The sequence below is a fragment of the Gigantopelta aegis genome, chromosome 9, assembly GCF_016097555.1.
Source record: "Gigantopelta aegis isolate Gae_Host chromosome 9, Gae_host_genome, whole genome shotgun sequence".
Lineage (NCBI taxonomy): Eukaryota > Metazoa > Mollusca > Gastropoda > Neomphalida > Peltospiridae > Gigantopelta > Gigantopelta aegis.
The window spans coordinates 46,099,575-46,126,095 of NC_054707.1; the positions used below are offsets into that span (position 1 = coordinate 46,099,575).

Genomic DNA, 26,521 nt, shown 5'->3' on the forward strand with positions numbered 1-26,521 from the left:
TATAGGGAATAACTGGTTACTGTCTTAAGATATCGGCTTATCCTGCGAAGGTTAGAATGGCCTTACCCCCCCCCCCCCCCCCCCCCCCCCCCCCCGGGGCTAAAATATCTTTTTTGGTTAAATATAATTGTATTTACTTTTTGAACCGCCCGATTCAAATTATTAGTGATTAAATTTAAAATTTATTAGTATGTAATATAGGATTATTTTAATAATAATAATTAATGTTGTTTTTCTGCACTTTCTAAAATATTTTATAACAGTATTACAATCTCAGTCATATTTTTGGAATGATAATTCTAAATTGTCCACTAATGTTTTGTTCCGGACCAGATCACTGGCTATCCAGAGGTCGGGCCCGGGATGGACAGCCCGAAACCATAGTGGTATAGGGGCATGTTAAAAGGGTACTCTCTCTCTCTCTAGGCCTAAAAAATGGACTGCTTTTGACTTATAGCAAGGCTGCTATTTCGAGTCTGTAACTACATATGAATCATACAGATGAAATTATTTTACGTGTACTGCTCTCAACTAACCACTTCAAACAGTCCAACCATAGGTTGAGGCTTCTTCTTTTCTTTTCCATTTTTAATCTCCACTTTGTCATCCTGATGTTTACTGTTCACAGGACCATCTGAAATAAAACAAAAGTTAAAAAATTATTTTAATCTATATATATTTAAAAAGATTTAGCTTAGGAAGAGTTATATATATCTAATTATATCTAACGACCACTCATGTAGTATATTCTCTATTTATCATATAATATCTTACATGTTCAGTGCAATCAAAGTATGTGATATTTTTCTGATCACATACTTTAAGAATTTGATGTAAATTAATCAAGGTCACGGCACTAGGTTTATTGACATTTAAGCAAACATACTAGGGTGACACTCCATAATTGATGTATGTATTCATAGTCATCAAATAAAAACATTTCAATAGCAATTTTACACTTAAAGCTGTCCAGCGTTCACAAAACAAAAAATGTTAAGCACTAAGTTTATTTTGATGTAAGGACATCCAAAATGATGTCATTCGAATTTGACGTCATTTCCATTAAAAAAAACACAGAGTGCCACATATTCTTACGTCATTTGAATATCTAGTAGTGGAGGACTGGAATTAAAGTTGTGTGTACAGTTTACAAAAACGTGTTGTATTAAGCTTGAGATTACATGATAAAGACATTATTACCCTCTTGTGTTTCTCTATCGTCAATATCATATATTAGGACTAAAAATAATGTATTATGCGAGCCTCTGAAAAACACTCTGGTAATAACCTCTATGTTACCCATAATATCCATGCCATAAACCTACATGCATTTGATATATGGTTTAAACAATATTTATTCCCAAGTATAATGTTTGTTGGGGATTGGCCAACAGGCAAAATGCTGATATCAAGGCCTCTCCCAACAATTTGAAAATATAATTCAGGTTTACACAAGATGACAGACTAATGATAAGTTCCATGATTCCAAATCTTAAAGGCATATTCCCACAGCCAAGTTTACAAATTTATTCACAATGCCAGATCTACTAAGAATTATAAATAAAAGTAAACTAGATTACTACTGAGATGGAAGAAAAGGTGGATTATCTCTATAGTCATGTGACGAACCCCGGGGAAAGAGTGGAAAACAAAATATAAAATCTCACATACTTTAAAGGAGACCGGACACCAAAAGACATGTAGTGTGTAATGGATTAAGTTAGCGTCAAAGACCGCATTACTCTAACGCCTGGCTCGCTGCGAGTCACCGGTCAGCTGCGCGTCTTAGGTTTGGGGTAAAAACAGAAGTGGGCGGGATTATGCATAGATCTGAACGAAAGCAAGGCAAAAGGTCATCGGTGAGAGTTACCAAGCAATACCGGTACACATGTTGATTCTTTGGTTGTGCCTTTTAGTCGTCTTTTGTTTTTTTGTTTCCAGGTTTATCGGAAATTTAATTTACAAGATAATTAGTGTTATTATATACTGTCGACGTAATTATATGATGGTTAACTGCGCAGTGTTTAACTGCAACAGTAACAGCAATGCATCCCAAGAAACGGCCAACATCATGGTTTAGATTTAAAAAAAACCCAAACAATTGTTTTAAAACATGGACGCATTATTGTCGTCGAATGGGCTTTACACCAACTAAATACAGCAGGTTATGGTACATTTACAATGTGAAAATTAAAACAAGTATGTACTTAAGATATACATTAAATAAAGGTATTGCAATTTGTTCACATACGAATATTTAAACTTCACATTTATTTACCTATAATTACCAAATTAATTTTCACCGACAGCCCATAACAACTCCATACTAACATCTCTTGATCTAGTTGGTTTGTTAACCTCATAATAAAACACCTTCAAAACGTGAATTATTACGTTAGTTAACAATGTTTATCGTCAGTTCAATATATTATCATTAAAATTAAAATGCTAACACTTTGGCAGGAACAACATATGTACTCTGGCCAGAAGGAATGATGGTTAAATAATTTTAAAGCTAGTGTCGATTATTAAAGCATAATAAAATTGTACTTTTCAATGCTTTCTGTATGTCATATCAAAAATACTCTACACCAAATAATTATTTTAATACCTACCCTGGGATTCTGCCAGAGGGTGCGGAGGGTAAACTTATATGTATGTACTAAAAAAATCTCAGAAATTAATGTATATATATATATATATATATATATATATATATATATATATAATGTTTGATTTTTTTCGATAGATTATAGTAACATAATTGCTGTTTAAAATTTATAAAAGTGCATGAAATAAAATGTTCAATAAAAAAAACATTTCAAACCTATAACCACCCAATATACTCCTTTGAATATATTTAGTTTTTACAGTCCCATAGGAACAACTTTTGGGGGGAGGGGGGGGGTGGCACTGACAGACTGGGTATAAACTCTACATCAGATTTTGGTTACAATGGCAACAATTAATGTGATAAAGAAAAGCTCACAAGTGATTAATGATTAAAGAAAATAACACTGGATATATTGTAATTATTTTTATTTTATTCCAATATATAACAAATGTGTTTTATGTCAGTATGTGGACATACCTGAAACAGTTGGTTTGAAATCATGATTACAAAATCATAAAGATAAAAGGAAGTGTGTGTGTGTGTGGGGGGGGGGGGGGGGGGGGGGGGTATATTATCCTTATATCATCTTTATTTATGCAAAGTAGTGAAAATTTAAAACATACATTTTCTTCCAAGAGTGTGTGATGGAGAACAAGCCCCTAGGCCCGCCCCTCCCCAGTTCCTATGGGCCTGTTGTATTTTATACTAATAAATGCAAAAACTACATAATAATATTGTCGATAAGACATATTAGTTGTAAAGTGATTGTCAGTATGTGGCAACAGTATATTTTCCAACATTTCTGTGTTTCTGTACCCGGCTGTGGAAAGTTTCGGCAGACTGGTAACACATTTTCTTAATAATTAAAAATACACGGTTTAACCAAACACATTAAAACTTGGAGGGTAACTAGTTAAGAGAACAAAGTTTTTTGTTAAATTATTATATCTTGCTTTGGTGAGGAGGGGACGCTTTTTGCAAATTTGCGAAATCGGCCTCTGGAATATCCACTGATGTGTCATATTTACATTTATGCTGAACAAGATTTATGATGAAATACTATTACATTTTGTGTGCTTTTCTTCTAATTAGGTCCATTTGCTTCAGTTTACATTAAAAATGTCATAAAAAATTATATTTAAAAAAATGCTTGTATGCTAGTATATGACCGTGTGGCTTCCTCGTCTTCGTCAGCAGTTGATTCATCAAAATTTTCGTCTAAGACAACATTTCCAGGATTAGGGACAAAGTCTCTGATAAGTGGTTCAAACTGATACGGTTTGATGCCATTAGCACAAGCTGGACACAATTCTTCGTCACTCGAATCACTAAGTTCGTTCATCCTGCTTGGTAGTTTCTTCAGTTTTCCTCTCATCGATGATGTCACGGGTCTAGCTCATCAATTGTCGACAGTTTCCGGCAAACATTGGAGATCGGCGAAAAAAAAACCCAACCAAGACTGGCACGCTTAACTTAGTCACTAAGGGGAGCACGGTAGTTGCATGTTGTGGTTTATGATGGCAAACAATTCATTACGCCATATATATGCTTTGGTGTCCGGTCTCCTTTAAGAATTTGATAACTTTGCAAATCAGATGTAAATTAATCAAGGTCACGGCACTAGTTTATTGACATTTAAGCAAACATACTAGGGTGACACTCCATAATGGATGGATGGATGGATGGATGGACGGATGGACGGCTGGGTGGGTGGGTGTTTGGATGGATGTTGGATGTGTGGGTGATTGGATGGAGGATCGGATGGAAGGAAGGAAGGATGGATGGAAGGATGGATGAATGGATGAATGGATGGATGGATAAATCGGTGTGTGGGTGGATGGAAGGATTGATGGGTGTATGGGTGGATGATTAGATGGATGGATGGATGGATGGATGGATGGATGGGGGAATGGATAGATGATTGGATGAATGATGGATGGACGAATGCATGGATGGATGGGTGGGTGGATGATGGGTTCATGGATTGATTGATTGATGATTGGATGAATGAATGGGTGGGTAGATGGATGAGTGGTTAGATGAATGGATGGATGGATGGATAGAAGGATGGATGGATGGATGGATAGAAGGATGGATGGATGGATGATGGATATGGATAGATAGAAGGATGGATGGATGGATGGATGATGGATGATTGGATGGATGATGGATAGGTGGGTGGGTGGATGGGTGATGGATAGGTGGGTGGGTGGATGAGTGGATGGATGGATGGATGGATGGATGGATGGATGGATGGACTGACGGGTGGATCGATGGATGTATGATGGGTGGGTGGATGATTGAATTGATGCGTGGGTGTATGAATGATGGATGGATGATGGGATGGATGGATAGACGGATGGATGGATAGATCGATGGATTTGATAATGGAGAAATAAATTGATGTTCAGAGAGATGGAGAAATAGATGGACAGAGATAGACACTTAGATTGATAGAGAGATGGGCAAATGGATTGATAGACAAATGGACTGATGGAGAGATGGACAAATGGATTGATAGAGAGATGGATAAATGGAGTGATAGAGACAGACAAATGGATTGATAGAGATGCACAAATGGATTGATACAGATATGGACAAATAGATTGATAGAGGTGGACAAATAGATTGATAGAGAGACGGACAAATGGATTGATAGAGACATGGACAAATGAATTGATAGAGATATAGACAAATGGATTGACAGAGAGATGGACACATGGATTGATAGAGGGATATACACATGGACTGATAGAGAGATGGACAAACAAATTGATAGAGGGATAGACAAATGGATTGATAGAAAGATGGACAAATGGAGTGATAGAGATGGACAAACAAATTGATAGAGGGATAGACAAATGGATTGATAGAAAGATGGACAAATGGAGTGATAGAGATGGACAAATAGACTGACAGAGAGAGATGGACAAATGGATTGATAGAGATGGACATATGGATTGATAGAGAGATGGACACGGATTGATAGAGATGGACAAATGGATTGATAGAGAGTGACAGACTGATAGAAAGATGGACAAATGGAGTGATAGAGATGGAAAGATGGACTGATAGAGAGATGTACAAATAGGTTGAGAGGACAAATGGATTGATAGAGAGATGGACAAATGGACTGATAGAGAAATGGACAAATGGATTGATAGAGTGACGGACAAATGGAGTGATAGAGATGGAAAGATGGATTGATAGAGAGATGGACAAATAGGTTGATAGAGAGGACAAATGGATTGATAGAGAGATGGACAAATGGGTTGATAGAGAGATGGACATATGGATTAATCGAGAGATGGACAAATGGATTGATAGAGATGGACAAATGGATTGATAGAGAGATGGACAAATAGATTGATAGAGATGGACAAATGGATTGATAAAGAGATGGACAAATGGATTGATAGAGATGGACAAATGGATTGATAGAGAGATGGACAAATGAATTGATAGAGATGGATAAATGGATAGAGATGGACAAATGAATTGATAGAGAGATGGACAAATGAATTGATAAGAGATGGACAAATGGAGTGATAGAGATGGACAAATGGATTGATAGAGAGATGGACAAATGGATTGATAGAGATGAACAAATAGATTGATAGAGATGGACAAATGGATTGATAGAGAGATGGACAAATTGGTTGATAGAGAGGACAAATGGATTGATAGAGAGATGGACAAATGGGTTGATAGAGAGATGGACATATGGATTAATCGAGAGATGGACAAATGGATTGATAGAGATGGACAAATAGATTGATAGAGAGATGGACAAATGGATTGATAGAGATGAACAAATAGATTGATAGAGAGGTAGACAAATGGATTGATAGAGATGGACAAATAGATTGATAGAGATGGACAAATGGACTGATAGAGAGATGGACAAATGGATTGATAGAGAGATGGACAAATAGATTGATAGAGATGGACAAATGGATTGATAAAGAGATGGACAAATGGATTGATAGAGATGGACAAATGGATTGATAGAGAGATGGACACATGGATTGATAGAGAGATGGACAAATGGAGTGATAGAGAGATGGACAAATGGAGTGATAGAGATGGACAAATGGATTGATAGAGAGATGGACAAATGGATTGATAGAGATGGACGAATGGATTGATAGAGAGATGGACAAATGGATTGATAGAGAGATGGACAAATGGAGTGATAGAGATGTACAAATGGATTGATAGTGACGGACTGATAGAGAGATGGACAAATGGATTGATAGAGAGATGAACAAATGGAGTGATAGAGATGGACAAATGGATTGATACAGAGATGGACAAATGGATTGATAGAGAGATGGACAAATGAATTTATAGAGATGGACAAATGGATAGAGATGGACAAATGAATTGATAGAGATGGACAAATGAATTGATGAGATGGACAAATGGAGTGATAGAGATGGACAAATGGATTGATAGAGAGATGGACAAATGGATTGATAGAGATGGACAAATGGAGTGATAGAGATGGACAAATGGATTGATAGAGAGATGGACAATTGGAGTGATAGAGATGGACAAATGGAGTGATAGAGAAATGGACAAATGGATTGATAGAGAGATGGACAAATGGAGTGATAGAGATGGACAAATGGAGTGATAGAGAGATGGACAAATGGATTGATAGAGAGATGGACAAATGTATTGATAGAGAGATGGACAAATGGATTGATAGAGAGATGGACAAAACGATTGATAGAGAGGTGGACAGACTGGTGGATGGATGGATAAACAGACAGGAAGTCATATTTATAGACGCCTGCCTCAGGTGGTGGTTAGGTTCATTTTTAAACTAGATTTTGTTTAATAATTCGAGGGCAGATCCCGAAAATATTTTGGGGGAAGGATCAAAGACAAAAGAACAAACGGACACATAAAACAATTACTTTCAGATATGTTACATGTAAAACCCACTGGCAAATTTTCATTTGGCATAGAAAAAATTACATCCAATGTCAGTTTTGGAACAGACATATGGTCATAATTATGGAACAAATGTCCTATGCTGTATGATCATGAAACTTTTAATACATTTTAAACAACTCACAGGTGTTGTCTACAACTATTATTTACATACATGCCAGACAAAATAGTAGCATGATCACATGCTTTTCATTAAAAACCAACATCATGTGTTCATCTTTGCAAATCAATTAACAAATTGTTTACAGATAATTGCATCACATTTCCTCTTACACAGATTATGTCCAGTCTACATGTATATCAGTGTTCTAGCTAGGATTTTGATCAGGCAGGGCGCTAATTTAATTGTAGGGCATTTTTTATGCGAAAATCTTATTTTTGAGGCAAGTGCTGGATATGACTGAATTTTTTACATTCATAAATATCATATATGTAGGAATATCTATGCTGGTTTTAATTTACAAAACGTTTTTGGAGGGAGGGGGACAATCAATTTCTAAACGCAAATTTATTATTTCTAAAAAATCCTATTAATTTTTCTATTATATATAGTATTTATACCATTTAATATCATGCCCAAATGTAATTTAAAATAAATAAATGAAATAATTAAAAGATATCAAGAAATGAAAATAAAGAGAAAGATTAGAAATAAATAAAAAGAAATAAAGAAATAAAAGAACAAACAAATTAAAAAATTGACATACTGATATATTTGTAACAAGTTGCTCACTGCATTTAAAAATGAATGAATGAATGAATGAATGAATGTTTTAACGACATCCCAGCACGAAAAATACATCAGCTATTGGGTGTCAAACTATGGTAATGCAAACAAATAAAGTGATGATCAACATCAATATAAAAATTCAAGATTTAAACAGTGTGAAGAACTGTGCAAAAATACAAATATCACAAATAGATACTGACTTTTACTCAAAATTTCAGATTGTGCTGTATTGGCCATTCTCAAAGAGAATGTTACACCCCCGCACCACGGTGAGGTTACATCACGTGCATGGGTGCATTTAAAAACGGCTATTATTGCATGTCAAGGTCTAGATAGATTTCATTAAAATTATAGCTTTTGTAGACATGCTTTTATCAAAACACAGTTATGCCTACATACACCAAATAACCAGTGTTGCAAGTTTACTCTGTGCCATATTATAAAGATGCAATCAATGTGTCATTGATAAGGACTACTGACATCAGTTAAAACTATATGTATCTTGGTCTGGGTATTTGCAAAGGCAAAAATTACTTTCAAAAATAAACTTCGCATTTAACATTCTGTCGAAGTTTATCATGATCGTCTACTTTCAACTAGGTGTTTGCTAGGCGGTGTGGGGTTATGTGCGTGACGGTGTGAGGATTACTTCGCATTCAAGCTTTGTAAGACTGCCTGTCCGCTCATCTGCAGTCATATCAACTAACAATAGAAAAGAAAAAACATATCACGTTACTGCTGTCGGCTTTCACAACTGTGGCCAAACAATGTATTGTCAAACGTTTTTTAGTTGGGAATTCAGACTCGTAACACAAATGGATTGATAGAGAGATGGACAAATGGAGTGATAGAGATGGACAATGGACTGATACAGAGATGGACAAATGGATTGATAGAGATGGACAAATGGATTGATAGAGATGGACAAATGGATTAATAGAGAGATGGACAAAACGATTGATAGAGAGGTGGACAGACTGGTGGATGGATGGATAAACAGACAGGAAGTCACATTTATAGACACCTGCCTCAGGTGATGGTTAGGTTCATTTTTAAACTAGATTTTGGGGGAAGGACCAAAGACAAAAGAACAAACGGACACATAAACCGATTACTTTTAGATATGTTACATGTAAAACCCACTGGCAAATTTTCATTTGGCATAGAAAAAATTACATCCAATGTATATATCACAGATATTGAGAAAGGGATCTTTTATATGCACCATCCCACAGACAGGATAGTACATACCACAGCCTTTGTTACACCAGTTCTGGAGCACTGGCTGGAACGAGAAATAGCCCAATGGGTCCACCAACGGGGATTGATTTTAGACAGACTGCACATCAAGCAAACACTTCACCACTGGGCTACATTCCGCCCCCAAATACAGTTGCAGACTCAATCTACCCATCCCATTCTATGATATTTTTCACTAATGCTAAATACAGTTGAAGACTCAATCTACCCATCCCATTCTATGATATTTTTCACTAATGCTAAATACAGTTGAAGACTCAATCTACCCATCCCATTCTATGATATTTTTCACTATAGTGCTAAATACAGTTGAAGACTCAATCTACCCATCCCATTCTATGATATTTTTCACTAATGCTAAATACAGTTGAAGACTCAATCTACCCATCCCATTCTATGATATTTTTCACTAATGCTAAATACAGTTGCAGACTCAATCTACCCATCCCATTCTATGATATTTTTCACTATAGTGCTAAATACAGTTGAAGACTCAATCTACCCATCCCATTCTATGATATTTTTCACTAATGCTAAATACAGTTGAAGACTCAATCTACCCATCCCATTCTATGATATTTTTCACTATAGTGCTAAATACAGTTGAAGACTCAATCTACCCATCCCATTCTATGATATTTTTCACTAATGCTAAATACAGTTGAAGACTCAATCTACCCATCCCATTCTATGATATTTTTCACTAATGCTAAATACAGTTGCAGACTCAATCTACCCATCCCATTCTATGATATTTTTCACTAATGCTAAATACAGTTGAAGACTCAATCTACCCATCCCATTCTATGATATTTTTCACTATAGTGCTAAATACAGTTGAAGACTCAATCTACCCATCCCATTCTATGACATTTTTCACTAATGCTAAATACAGTTGAAGACTCAATCTACCCATCCCATTCTATGATATTTTTCACTAATGCTAAATACAGTTGCAGACTCAATCTACCCATCCCATTCTATGATATTTTTCACTAATGCTAAATACAGTTGCAGACTCAATCTACCCATCCCATTCTATGATATTTTTCACTAATGCTAAATACAGTTGCAGACTCAATCTACCCATCCCATTCTATGATATTTTTCACTAATGCTAAATACAGTTGCAGACTCAATCTACCCATCCCATTCTATGATATTTTTCACTAATGCTAAATACAGTTGAAGACTCAATCTACCCATCCCATTCTATGATATTTTTCACTAATGCTAAATACAGTTGCAGACTCAATCTACCCATCCCATTCTATGATATTTTTCACTAATGCTAAATACAGTTGCAGACTCAATCTACCCATCCCATTCTATGATATTTTTCACTAATGCTAAATACAGTTGAAGACTCAATCTACCCATCCCATTCTATGATATTTTTCACTAATGCTAAATACAGTTGAAGACTCAATCTACCCATCCCATTCTATGATATTTTTCACTAATGCTAAATACAGTTGCAGACTCAATCTACCCATCCCATTCTATGATATTTTTCACTATAGTGCTAAATACAGTTGAAGACTCAATCTACCCATCCCATTCTATGATATTTTTCACTAGTGCTAAATACATTTGAAGACTCAATCTACCAATCCCATTCTATGATATTTTTCACTAATGCTAAATAAAAGCGTAACTAGTTTGAATTAAGATTTATATTTTCAGACGATCTAATGTAACAAGTCCAAATGTGCAACATGCAAACTTGTCTCATCAGTATGAGACAGTAAATGGTTAAAAATATATATCATTTGAAGGAATCCAACATGATCTACACCCAATTCCACATATATAGTAAAATCTGTGTTTTATCAGACGTAAATGTCCAAAGCCGAACTACACCACCACTTAATAAAACAATAAAAGAACAGTTAGTGTTTTGTAATGATGTCATGGAAACAATTTTGCTAGCATATATATTTGTTAAACATTGAATCATGGTAAAGTGAGAAATGAACCTGATCTTTCACTACACGAGACTGTGAAATTAGCAGGATTTTATTCTTCTGTGAATCCCAGATTTGGGGTCAGAAACACAAGATTATGAAATAGAATCCCATAACACCTATAATACATCATTTTAGGATTCCGGTGGAATCATTAAAACAAATCCCAAAATTCAATGACTGCATTGTTAACAACTTAAAGGTGACACATTAAGCCTACTGTAGATGATCAAGATATTAAATTTTAAAGCTAATAAATCAACAAAACCTGTTAAAGTAAAAAAGAAAAATGCACGTTAGTCATTAGTGATGTAACACAAACACACAAACACACACACACACACACACAAACATTAAAAAGGTATCACTTTACAGAAAAATTAAAAACATACAAGTTACAAGCCTTAGGATTCCAGTTTTAATGGTAAACACTTTTTCAGTTCCATTTCCTGTGGTTAACTGCAACCCATCAGAAACAGTGTTTTAGTGATCGTGATACTGGTAGCTATGTTACGTGATAATGAGTAACAGGTTTTCAGTTCCGTTATTTTGCTAACAAACTACCAACATTAGGGCTTGAACTTAACAATTTGATACCTACAGCAATTTTCAAATATTTCTGCCATAGGTAAAATGCTTACTGACGGCAATTTTACACAGTTCTACCTACACCCATTTTAAATCAGTAACAAATACAAAAACCAAAAATAGTCCCTTCAACTGATGACAATAATTTGTATTCATTGGCAGACACTGTCGTAGGTGAAGACCCTGACCGACAGCAAATCATCTAATAACAACTATGGCAATTGCTGTCAGTGCAGTCGTTAAGTTCGAGCCCTGCAACATACTACCAGAAAGAATTGTTTCCCTGAAGACTGAATGCCGGAGATCATCCCTTTGTTATAAGATAAATGTCTATGAAATCAAACAAGACCATACTTATTTCAAATTTTTCTTTTTTTTAAATATGACCATACATCTCTGGGAAGATTTTGTTTTGAAACCTTTGATTGGCGACAGCTGCTAATCAATTAAAAACTGAATCAGCAACTCTACCATTTAACATTTTAGAATTATATCTAGTGATTTGTTAAATCTGCATAGAGAATCGCGACGTGGTACTAAACAAAATGTCACCAGCATGCACCAGATGATGAATACATGTAGAGAACATTATCTGGCTGTATACATGATCTCATGTTCAAATGTGATCCGACTCCTTAATCTTACTGAGTTTCTCACAAAGCCTTTAATCAGTGTGTGTGCGAGTCAGCAGAAGATGCCGATGAAATGCAGGGATCATAACAGTGGGGATTAGTCAACACTACCAAACGCATTGTGGCATTATTCATATTCACTACTGCACTGTTTCTGGTTTCTGTGTCATTTAGGAGCTGTTCTCAAGTACAGAAAGAAAGAAAGAAATGTTTTATTTAACGACGCACTCAACACATTTTATTTACGGTTATATGGCATCAGACATATGGTTAAGGACCACACAGATTTTGAGAGGAAACCCGCTGTCGCCACTACATAGGCTACTCTTTCCAATTAGCAGCAAGGGATCTTTTATTTGCACTTCCCACAGGCAGGATAGCACAAACCATGGCCTTTGTTGAACCTGTTACGGATCACTGGCCGGTGCAAGTGGTTTACACCTACCCACTGAGCCTTGCGGAGCACTTACTCAGGGTTTGGAGTCGGTATCTGGATTAAAAATCTCATGCCTCGGCTGGGATCCGAACCCAGTACCTACCAGCCTGTAGACCGATGGCCTAACCACGATGCCAGTCTCTCAAGTACAGAGAAACCTCTCAAGACTGGACTCCCTCACAGAACATTTCGTTGGTAAAATCTTGCAGTGTAAAACTGCCTTTTTAAACCAGAATCCCCTTAATATTTACCAGGGCTTCTAGATTATGGTAGCCCCACTCCCATGGCTAGTGATATTCAGTGTTGGGCTAGTAAATAACTACTATAACTAGCCCGACAGCTAGTGGAAAAAACCCTTGTCAAATGCTGCATTTGTCTTATTTTGTAAATATGAATATTCTGCCCCCTCTTCTCACCCCCAATCTAAGGGTGTTTAAGCTCTATCTCCCTCTTTATGTGACATATCTGATTATTACTACATGTATTAGTAAAATTGTATTTATTTAAAGTATAGGGCTAGTGATTTTTCAATCATGGCTAGTAAAAAACATTAATCACTGATCCCATGGCTAGTGGATTTTTATAAAATTCTAGAAGCCCTGTATTTACTGGACATTTTCATAAATTGAATACACCTAATTACCAGACTTGTCGCCTGGTCCTGTGAGTGTCCAGTTCAGAGAGGTTTGACTGTATCAGTATTTTCACAGTTTGCCTCAGACGACGGTTAGCAGCTAATGTCACGGTAGTTTCGCTTTCAAAACCAACAGAAACAGGGCTCGACCTTAGTGGTAGCCTGGGGTGTTTTGGCTACCCATTTGTGACTTGGGCTACCAGATATCTAAACCTAGTAGTCCACCAGGCTACTAGATAGTTTTCGCACATCCAGTTACTCTGCAATCAACAAGATGCTGAAACACCTAAAATCCACATCTAAAACAACATGCTAAATAAAAGTAAATGATTTTGCTTTTTTTTCTCGTTTTTTTTTTCATTTATAAAAATTATGGGGCTATCAATTTTTATTTTTATTGAGGGCTACCAGATTTTATAACCTAGTACCCCACTGGGCTACCAATTAAAAAAGTTAAGGTCAAGGCCTGAGAAATATCTATAAAAAATATCCATTGTAAAACAAGCACTTTTAAATTAAAGCTGCGTTCATTTGGTGATCGTGAATATCGTGAATTTACAAGTTCCAAATTGTGAACACGACATCACCAAGTGGAGAACGTTCAGGCGATTTATAGACAATCTGCATTGTCACTCCAATCTCACACACACAAAATCGTAACTGCATGAATGATTTGTGTTTGTTCCGCCATTTTCACATGAGTTGTGAAGATTGAGGCAGAAATTCGATCCTACCCCAGTTCACAAGTTGTGTTCACGGGTTATTTCGCCAAATGAATGCTCTTCACAACTTGTGAATTGGGAGATACGATATTCACGACGTCTAATGAACGCAGCATAAGTACACTTACAGGATGATGATGGAGGAAAATAAGTACTCTTTATATTATGCTTGTAAAAATTAAGACAACTTAAATGTAATTTCAAAAAGTTTAAATCAGTTCTCATCTTCTGCAAAATAAAGGTGGATCAGTAGACTTAAACTAGAAGTCAAACAAAATACAGGTGGATCAGTAGACTTAAACTAGAAGTCTAACAAAATACAGGTGGATCAGTAGACTTAAACTAGAAGTGAAACAAAATACAGGTGGATCTGTAGACTTAAACTAGAAGTCTAACAAAATACAGGTGGATCAGTAGACTTAAACTAGAAGTCTAACAAGAACAGGATATTTGTGTTCATTACTCATCTAATAAATGGGTGATATTTTACTAAACAAGTGATAATTGCATAAACTGGTGGGTAATATTTGTGTGAACCTATCTAATAAAAAGGTGATTTGTGTAAACTTGTATCAGCTGCTATTTGTGTACTCTGAGCTGCCGTCTGTTAATCACATGAACCACTTGTAAGTTTATGTGGCACCTTTCAGTGATACTGGCCTCGTGGCCATCGGTCTACAGGTTGGTGGGTACTGGTTTCGGATCCCAGTCAAGGCATGGGATTTTTAATCCAGATACCGACTCCAAACCCTGAGTGAGTTCTCCGCAAGGCTCAATGGGTAGGTGTAAACCACTTGCACCGACCAGTGATCCATAACTGGTTCAACAACGGTCATGGTTTGTGCTATCCTGCCTGTGGGAAGCGCAAATAAAAGATCTCTTGCTGCTAATCGGAAAGAGTAGCCCATGTAGTGGCGACAGCGGGTTTCCTCTCAAACTCTGTGTGGTCCTTAACCATATGTCTGACACCATATAACCGTAAATAAAATGTGTTGAGTGCGTCGTTAAATAAAACGTTTCTTTCTTTCCTTTCAGAGATAGAAATAAGCAGAACTGTTCACTAGTCCACCAGACAAGTACATGTAGAAATCTACTTGTCCACCAATATTTTCACTAGTCCAAATAAATGGTTTCTTTTATTCACGTAAAAGGACAATGTTTTTTACTGCTCAAAATGAAATTGCACTGAAAATGGTTTACTTGTCCATAGGACAACCATTGAGTAAAAATTGTTTGTCCAAGTACATTTTCACTTGTCGGGATAAAAAGACAAGTGTTTATTTCGAACATTTTTCAAACTACCTAGCAACCAGTCCAAAATTAGTTAGGACTAAACTGTGGCAGTCTCAAACTTTAATAATTGCACCAAAGATGAGGCGATAAAAGGTGTGCCCAAAATTTATAATCTAGCCCAAATTAAGTACAAACATGATAACCTCAAAACATTTCACCTCAAAATTTATAATCCAGCCCAAATTAAGTACATACATGATAACCTCAAAACATTTCACCTCAAAATTCATAATCCAGCCCAAATTAAGTACAAACATGATAACCTCAAAACATTTCACCTCAAAATTTATAATCCAGCCCAAATTAAGTACAAACATGATAACCTCAAAACATTTCACCTCAAAATTTATAATCCAGCCAGCCTCAAATTTCACCTCAAAATTTATACAGCCCAAATTAAGTACAAACATGATAACCTCAAAACATTTCACCTCAAAATTTATAATCCAGCCCAAATTAAGTACAAACATGATAACCTCAAAACATTTCACCTCAAAATTTATAATCCAGCCCAAATTAAGTACAAACATGATAACCTCAAAACATTTCACCTCAAAATCAATGTTAAGCTGTAATTAGATTAAAACGAGCATTCTGAAAGTACAGCGGAAACAATACATGTCCCATATGCCCAAAAAATGTGTGCATCTCCTGAATGCAAGGGCCATAATTGTGTAAAACAAAATGGGTAAATCACCATGAAAGTCAAACATGATCTGAAAGAGTACATGATACAGCCATACACAAAATTTCAGCTCAAAATTTTTAGAAATTGCCAAAAAAAAGGACTTGAAAACACATTTTCATATTGCTTACGTTCAATCATAACTGTGTGAAAAACTAGGTCATTTGCCATTAAAATCGTACTTGATCTGTAACAGAACATGATGAAGCTACATGTATACAAACAATTTTAGCTCAATATCTTGACACACTGCTAACAATATATCTGGAAAACAAATGTTCATATCTCCTAAGCTCAAGGGCCATAATTCTGTTAAAATGTGTAAATCGACATGAAAGTCAAACTTGATCTGTAACAGTACATGATAAAGCTATATACAAACTTTCAGAAGGACGGAGATGAAACCTATAGTCCCCTCCAGTTGAACCAGTAGGAGACTAATACCTTGAAATGAAATGTACTTTACCAGCTGTTATTAACATCACCGCATTTGGTGTGCTCAAATACAATTAAAACTAAAAATCTTTGTCTAAAACCATCCACTTTTTAAAAAAACACAACACAAAGTTAAAACTCGACGTTTCGTCTGTATAATACAGACTTTTTCAAGAGTATGAGGAGAAACAGAAAACTCACAGGTATGAAAGGTAAAAAGTAAAGTTTGTTTTATTTAATGACGCCACTAGAGCACATTGATTTTTTTTATCTTATCATCGGCTATTGGACATCAAACATATGGTCATTCTGACACTGTTTTTTAGAGGAAACCTGCTGTCGCCACATAGGCTACTCTTTTACGACAGGCAGCAAGGGATCTTTTATTTGCACTTCCCACAGGCAGGATAGCACAAACCATGGCCTTTGTTGAACCAGTTATGGATCACTGGTCGGTGCAAGTGGTTTTACCCACTGAGCCTTGCGGACCACTCACTCAGGGTTTGGAGTCGGTATCTGGATTAAAAATCCCATGCCTCAACTGGGATCCAAACCCAGTACCTACCAGCCTGTAGACTGATGGCCTAACCATGACGCCACCAAGGCCGGTAGGTATGAAAGGTGTAGTGCAACAAGTGTGCTTGGCTAAAATTCAAGTGTAGTTAACCAGTGAATAAAACTACAGAGGTATCAGAGACCATAAGCTAAGATTAAAACAAAATACAATTAGTGAGTGGTAAAGCTCTGGTGTTATATGTGTTAAACTAGTGCTGGTTAGTAGAGTTAGTACACAGAATACACGTGAAATACTGGCCATGTAAATAACAGAATGGTGCACTACATGTATTAATCTGACAGGTGCAGTAGTTTGTGGTTGGACGTCTCTCACCTGCAGTACCAGCAACACGGTTGTCATGTAAATCTATCTGGTTGGCATCGACACCTACATGTAAAATAATAGTATATATTTCGGTTATTAGGTGTGTTGTCACCGCTCCAGATACAGTACACTTTTATGGTATAGATCTAACATACCAGTAGGCAAATACACCAGTTTAACTGTGCCTTAAAAACTAATGTTGTCACAGCAGATAACTCACATGAAACAAGTGTGTCATTCCTGATAAATACACCTGTGTTTTAAACCTAGTGCAATCACAAGACTATACTAAGTCTCTGGAGTTACAGGCTTCTTTCTGCCACACAGGCAGATTACAAGTAAGGGGTCATTTTTCATAAACTGTCACACATTATAATGTCATAAAATAAACAGTGTTTCTGCCAGACAGACATTTTTGGGTATGGCTCTATGAAATTGAATATTTACAATGTGTGTACTGAATGAAACCACAGACTTTCGTTTTTGACAGGTGTGAGAGCTATCATGCCCGTGAACCCCCGTTAACTCAATCTGACCGGCGCGAAATAACGCGCCCCTAAACAGAATAAATCACGCTTGTATTTTTTTTTAACTGCCATTTTAATTGTTTAATGAATCCAATCCATAACGCCACAAACCTTTCCGTTCTGTTCACAATGAACTTCCTAGAATACTTTTTATAAATTGAAACACGATTGGTTGGTTATCTTTACACTGAGCTAATCAGCTAGGAGTTCACTTATTATTAAGATCTCGTCAGTTTTATTGGGTTTAATTTCGTACAATGCAGGTAACATTGCAAAATATATTTTACACTGTTGTTTTGATCACGTACAGAAAACATATTACGGTAGGTGCGTTGTCCAATAATACTATGATGTGTATAATGTTTATACATGTTGATATCACATTAAATGTGTACACCAACAAAAAACAAATTTAGTAAAGCTGGTTTTGTTTTCGTTAATAGTATAGCGACATATACCAGATATTTCTACTTTCTGTTTCACGATACTGCCACGTGATTTAAAGCCAAGGACATTGACTGTGGTAGAGTCAGATTTCTAGTACATGTAATCAGTCTGGCGGGCACCTGAAACAAACCTACACCGATTTAATTTCAACTCAGTAATTCGAATTTACCGAGTGTAAAGCATGTATATTTTAAAATTAAATTTACATTAGGTTGGTTTTGTTGGGGGTTTTTGAGGGGGGGTTATGGGTTGCTATGATTCGAGTTAGTAGTATAATAAATGACATGTTAACTACAGTACACCGATAATTAAAGTTAATCCTGTTTGTAAAAATATATATTTATAAAAATTGTAGTAAGATATATTTGGTTAGAAAACAATAGATGATGACATTTTCTCGGTTATGACATTATTTTTTTTTTTTAAATAGCGAATTTCCAGGTACATAACATGTATATTATGATATCATGATAAATGTGATAACCCTGTGCCATGTGGTTGTTACACTTTTACATTCAGTTCACAGGTTTGTGTCCATGGAGAAATCAGTTCATTCTGCGATGAAATCTAAAATTATTGTACTTGTTTAAATAAAACAGAATAAGCACAAACAAATCAGTTTCAATTCCTTATTCATAAACAGTCAACAGATTATCATGATTCAGAATTTTAATGCAACATGATATGCATATACTAGTAATACATAAGAAATCGACAAATGTGTGCATGGTGTTTCTTTTTCTTGTGTAAGACAGCAGTGACCCATTCCTTCCATCTTTGAGTACAACCATCATATTAGTTAAATTAGGATATTTATACCGACACACAATGAAAATGCAAAACAGATATTTTTCAATATTTTGTTGTGATTAATGAAAAATATATTTTTTGGACTTAAAATAACAATTTATGAGAGGAAGCCACTGATTGGTACTTTTGTCTGGGTTTTAATCCTGGTTTTGTTCTCGTTACACATACAATAGCAGAAACACACAGAATGGTGTGAAATGCGTTCACTACATGCTCAATCATACTGCATGCAATGCATGTGAAATGCCAGTATGTGGACACATAAAAGTCATGTAACAGTGTCATATTCCTCGTCACATTAAGAATGCCACGACTCTGAGAAGAACAAAGGGAGTGAGCGTTGGGCATGGTTCAAGGGGGGACTTCGCAAAGTCAAGTTGCTAGGACCTTCAGAGTCCATCCATCAACTATTGGACGACTTGCTGAACGTCATCAACAGACTGGGAGTGTCCGTGATCGACCTCGACCTGGTCAATGTCCGGTTACGACCCCACGCCAAGATCGGCAGATTCGACGACACCACCTCTGTGACCAGTTCAGAACTGCGACGATGACAGTACGCAATACTATAGGATGTCATGGAAGGCCTATCCATCCGATGACGGTCATCCGTCGACTCAGAACGGCTGGACTCGGATGCAGACGCCCGACATCATGCTGCAAGACTACAGTTTGCTCTCCAGAATGGTAATCATCCACCATCTTCCTCTCATAAATTGTTATTTTAAGTAAAATAAATATATTTTTCATTGTGTGTCAGTATATTTTGAAAACACAAAACATTAACCCTTAAGATATTTAATTTAGAAACTATTTCTCCTCAAACTTAATCATATTCATGGGTGCAATTCCTCTCGGTCTCTTGCTTCTAATTCTGATTATTTTGAGGGGAGCAATTCTTTCCTCCTCTGCATTTTGAGGAGTGATTTCCACCCCCTCGTAAGCATTTTGAGGAGTGCGATTTTTAGCACTCCTGGGTTTTTCAAAAACGAAAGTCTGATAAAGTATTTCTATTTTTATCTGAACACAGCGGATTCATTCCAAAACATTCCCATAAACAAATGTATTGTCATGCCAGCAGTCAAGACAGTGCTGTTTTATTAAAAACATCTCACAGGTAAAATGATATGACTTTTTTTAATGCCAATACGTTTTTCTCAAATTTGTGTACCATATTCTCTTAATAGCATTGTGGACCGATTCCAGTACAATCCAATTTAACAGACAATGGACAACATGTGTAGAAACTTTAACATTTTCATACCTGTGCCTGAATGACGTCATGGACCGAGTCTTTTCATGTCATCAAACTAACAGCATGCTGTCATCAAACTAACAAACATAATGTAACTACATGTCACAAACACTCACCTTTGTTGTTAGACACGGCACCGTTTGGTGAATTCTCAATGTCAGTATTGCTTCTATACCCCTTCAATTCCGCCATGTTTCAGGCTGTGTTTTAAGGCCGCTTTTAGGCCACGTCAAGGAAACCTGTCAGAAAAAAATACAAGCTTGTCAAAACAACCAGTGTACCACAACTGGTATATCAAAGGCCATGGTATGTGTTATCTTGTCCATGGGGTGAGGCAAATAAAAGATCGGACTACGTCAATCTCGCCCAGCGTCGATCTTGCCCAGCGTCGATCTCGCCCAGTCGATCTCACCCGTGGCGATAGCCGTAAATCCTATTTCCTACCGGGCGAAATCGCCGTACATTTTATAAAGGATTGGCACTGTTTAGAATGTTTATATTATTAAAATTAATTAATGTATAGACTTATTCTTATTCAGTGCATGTTGGTGTGGGGGTTTTTAAAATGTTTTTCATTGATGATTGCTGCCACAAGGAACAATCATCGCACAACAAGCCCTCCTGACGCGGCCGAACAAGAAGGTCACACACAATACAACTATTGACAGACATTCTTAGAGAAATTTTCTAACGAACGAAATGAGTTTAACTGAAATATCTAGCAATATTCGAATGCGAATGAGGTCTGCCTATTTTAGGGCATTATTTTATACACGTTTGATACCTTTAATGTGTTAACACATTTCATATTATAACAACAATGTGCATGGTAGCCAATTAGCTATTGGACTGTATTAACGGTATAACAGAAGAGTTGTTACAGGCGAATGACCGTTAACATTAATCCGTAAATTATAAAAACATTAACTGTTGTAATGACTATATTTGAATGCCAAAGGACCGTTAACTTTAATCAGTAAATTATAATTCAATCTGTATTTATCTTTGAGCTGTAAGCCCACCAGCAGTGCATTATAAAGGTGAACAGTATTAGGCCTACATGACATGTGTATAATTGTACACAATAATAACAACATTTATATTTGATTCATAATATAACAACCAAAAATAATACAATCAATCAATCATTTATTTCTATATATGAATCACATAGAAATTTTTACATAATAGGAGACAAAATATGTATAAAGAACAATAATATTAAGTATAAAAGTATACTATCTAAAACAAATGAGGCCAATTTTTATGTATGGGCAGGAGGTCTGGATGTTGTTGTTGTTGTTCAAACATCATACAAAGTGTAAACAAACAAAAACAATTTTTTCTGTTCCCCGAAACACAAATTAAAAAATATATTTGGCCTTTAATAAATGTTTTATCGATGTCATATCCTGGTAGAGAATGTTAACAAAGCAGACTTTCTTTAAAATTAGTGGCTATTTTTGGAAGCGGACATTTTGGTATTAGTGAAAAGTGGTAAAATTCCAAGTTAATAATTCATTATGTTATTATTTAAATTTTTGTGGCATATTTTATATCCTAATCGGTTCCTCAAAATAAAATGACATTTATGTTTTATTTTGACAGATGCAAATCTCGCGCGGGCGCGTGAGAACGCTAAATATCATCATTTCTTGTTAGGGCACGAAATGACATGACGCACAAATATTGAGTACACTAAATGAGAATAAGTCTATACATTAATTAATTTTAGTCATATAAACATTTTAAGCATTGTTTATCCTTTCCATTTAAATATAATATGTACGGCGACTTCGCCCAATAGGAAATGGGATTTACGGCTAGGCGAGATCGATGGGCTCCAAACGATCCCTTGCTACTAATGGAAAAATGTATCGGGTTTTCGCTGTAAGACAATATGTCAAAATTACCAAATGTTTCACATCTAATAGCCAATGATTAATAAATCAATGTGCCATAGTGGTGTCGTTAAACAAAATATTACTCTCTCACACATGCACACACACGTGCACAATGTTTGATGAGTCATTGTCTGGTGGGAACAGCTACCTGTACATTTACGATTTAGTTTAATCAATATCTGATATCAAGATAAAAATTCTGCACGATTCTGTAATTTTATTATGTGGTCATCTGGTCCAGTAAATGTAAAAATGTTTACAAAACGGATCGTGGAGTTTACAGTGTTCAACTACAATCGTAACAATGCACCTGTACTGACTACTGGTTTATAATCGGACACCTCTTGAAATCGGTGCTTTCTCAATTTCTGGGTCAAACATTCCTCCACACCAACCCCAACCCTCCGCCCTTTACCGCTCCACCGGTCAGGGCTAGATACCCTCTTAGAGACTGTCAATTCACGGTTATTAAAGGCAAGCGCTAAAAACAAACTATGGTTTTAGACCAAACAGGTACCCGTCCATATCAAACCCTAGCAGTAACCCGTATTACCAGGGTATCTTGTCTCGATTTAATTATAATAAATTACCTGTGAAAAAAAAAACTTACAGTCTCTGTAAATTCTCCTCTGTTTGTGTTTTCGTTATTTGTCAGCACCGCTCCGCCGATTATCGTCAGTGACCTCAGTGTGATAAAACTAACACTGCTACTTTCGTCTTGCTACTTATTGATTTGCCGGGTTGACCTGTGTGACGTCACGTGTAAAGCGCTTCCACATTGTATAGTTCGTTTCAGAAAGGACATGGCTTTACTCTAGTGACCTCATTTTTACTAAACGGGTGTATTTCGGTTAATTCGAATCGGTTGTACATTTGTGGTAGAGAACTCGACTGATGTAGGATCGATCCTCGTCGGTGAACCTTTTTTTTAATTAAAAATATTTTAAATAAAGTAGCAAGGCAATCAAAAAACAAAACAAAACATAAAATAAAATAAATAAATATTTTTAAAGTGTGTGATGTTTTAGTGAAATGTCCGTCCAAGGGAACACTACCTTCTATATACTATGGAATTTACTACAAGTTATTTATTTGAGAGCCGATTATTTCTAAATTGCACACAAAAATAGTTGGGGGAGGGAGGTTTGTGGGTTGTTGGGGTGGGTTTTTTTTTTTGGGGGGGGGGGGGTTGGGGGGGTTGTGTGGCTTTTGGGGTTTTTTTTGGTTTTTTAAAACTTACTTTTCTTCTCAAGTCAAACTGAAATTATTTATTTATTTATTTATTTAATGTAGAAGGATGGGACGGGCTATAGTTAGAATCAGTTAAACATGGTGGTTAATTAGACCTGAAATTGGGCAAATTGGGACCTTTCACCCGGTTAAACGTGGATTCTGTACTGGGGTTGACTGTATTTAAGAATCACTGATCCTTAGTTAGGGTACTCTAAACATATTTTGGCATCAGTTTCGTTGATGTCTCGTGCAGTCGTGCTAATTAAACTTCTGATTGGTACCATCTTATTGGCGCTTATTAGGGGCAGAAGTTGACACTTAAAAATGGGAATCTTGATTTCGTTGATTCATTCGATTGTGCTATTTAAACAATTAATAGACACTGAAAAACTATTATTTCTACTTCTTTGCTCAGCACACAATTATGTTCCCAATCATAGGGCAGTATTGCTATGAGATGTCTGAATGAAGACCGTCTTCTACTTTCCGTTGCTAGACTTCCTACCTAATGACATTGTCACTTGTTAAATAGTGCTACCAGTATATATTATAATTGTGCTAGGATATTGACACTTAACGGTACCCTAAAGAATATTTTGGCATTAGTTTTGTAGGGAACGTTGAATTTTTAGGGTTGGTTTGATGATTGGTGGACTGAACCATATTAATTAAACTTAAATTTGGGGGTACTTTGACTGGCGTCCGCCATAATAATACGGACGGGGACATCTCTCCCCCCCCCCCCCCCCCTCCCGTGCTGGAGCAAATCCTCAAATTCGGGGGAAAACGAGATATTCCAGCAAAATGTGCCAACCTGAGACCTTTTCACCATGTATTTCTATCATTCTACCCAAAATATTAGTTAAAATCCATGTAAAAATTCGCAGTACTTCGTTTGCAACCCCGTACAGCTGTTTGCCAACTGTACTTAATGCTAACCTGAATAAATGTTATCCATTTTCGTTTAATTCGGGCAAAAAAACAGCCTGCCCCCCCACCCCCAACAAAAATGGAAGCCCGTACATTTATGCTGGACTCCCGGCTTATTAAAAACTACTTACTAGTCCCTTAATGCTGTGCAATTAGCGTGGGTATTAGTAGCTCGAGTACTCTGACTGTAAGAGAGCTAGACGGACATTTGGACATAAATACGCTCTCATTACGTATTTATGTCCAAATGTCCGTCTAGCTCTCTTACAGTCAGTGTACTCGGGCTAGGGTATTAGTAACACAGTGTCACCTGTTATGAACTGAGAGAAAAACTAACGAGTGCCCGTTAGCCCTGCCGTGTTTACATACGAGAAAAGTGAGTGGACTTTCTACGTATCTGCCTATCTTTAGTCTGATATATCTTGTGACAAACTATAAATTCAAACTCAGTTGACGGCATGTGTATCTGGCAGCAGATGTATCGGACTAAAGGCAGATCTACTAATTAATATATCTTACAGTTTGACTAGTCTTAATGTAATCTGTGAGATTGGCCGCAATAGACAGGGGACAGTTATGCTTTATACAGATGGCCGTTTGAACAGGTTTTAAGTGTACACGGTAGTGTCAAGATGCCATAAATCGATTAAAACAGTTAAATTGTGACCTACGTCAGTGTTGGGTAAATAATGAACGTTACCTGCGATTGTGAAATAGCTTTTTGTGTTATCAGTTATAGTTCGTTCTAGAAATCATGGCCCATGACTGTTAGGAATGAGGGAGAACACTAGAATCATTTACATATTAGTTAGAAGACACACGAAATGTGGGTGCGGTGGAGAAGTGGGGTGTGTGTGTGGGGGGGGGGGGGATTCCAAAAATTCCTACTCTGCATCAATAAAGATAAAACTGGCTTGTGACCCCTACGGGCTTGAGTCTGATTTAACTTTTGACTGAATTGCATAAGTCTTATATATAATGAAAATCTGACAAGACCTTGAAACAGAATTACACATGTTTATTTTTGGCTTTGATTCATACAGACTCAGTTCAACTCCATGGACTACTATACATCGGGTGGAATGAATGAACGAATGAATTAATGAGTGAATGGATGAATGAATGAATGAATGAACGATAGATTTTTACTTTGATTAATGACATTATTAAACCACTGATTTATAAATCATCTGCTATTGGTAGTCAAACATTTGGTAATTTTTGATACGAAAGAAAGAAATGTTTTATTTAGCGACGCTCTCAACACATTTTATTTACGGTTATATGGCGTCAGACATATGGTTAAGGACCACACATAGTTTGAGAGGAAACCCGCTGTCGCCACTTCATCAGCAGCAAGGGATCTTTTATTTGCGCTTCCCACAGGCATGATAGCACAAACCATGGCCTTTGTTGAACCAGTTATGGATCACTGGTCGGTGCAAGTGGTTTACACCTATCCATTGAGCCTTGCGGAGTACTCACTCAGGGTTTGGAGTCGGTATCTGGATTAAAAATCCCATGTCTCGACTGGGATCCGAACCCAGTACCTACCAGCCTGTAGACCGATGGCCTAA

At 36.5% G+C, this 26,521-nt stretch overlaps 1 protein-coding gene across 2 annotated transcripts in view; it reads right to left on the reverse strand.

Moving 5' to 3' along the window:
• Window positions 1-23,519, reverse strand: part of LOC121380844 (ATP-dependent translocase ABCB1-like) — a 72,338-nt gene extending 48,819 nt beyond the window's left edge. For both annotated transcript variants that reach the window (XM_041509834.1, XM_041509833.1), the window contains exons 1-4: window positions 23,392-23,519; window positions 20,994-21,116; window positions 17,848-17,901; window positions 537-634 (exon numbers count right to left, since the gene is read on the reverse strand). In XM_041509834.1, the coding sequence (XP_041365768.1) occupies window positions 537-634; window positions 17,848-17,901; window positions 20,994-21,069 (228 nt within the window). In that variant the 5' untranslated portion in view covers window positions 21,070-21,116; window positions 23,392-23,519. The remainder of the gene's footprint in view (window positions 1-536; window positions 635-17,847; window positions 17,902-20,993; window positions 21,117-23,391) is intronic.
• Window positions 23,520-26,521: the final 3,002 nt, after the last annotated feature.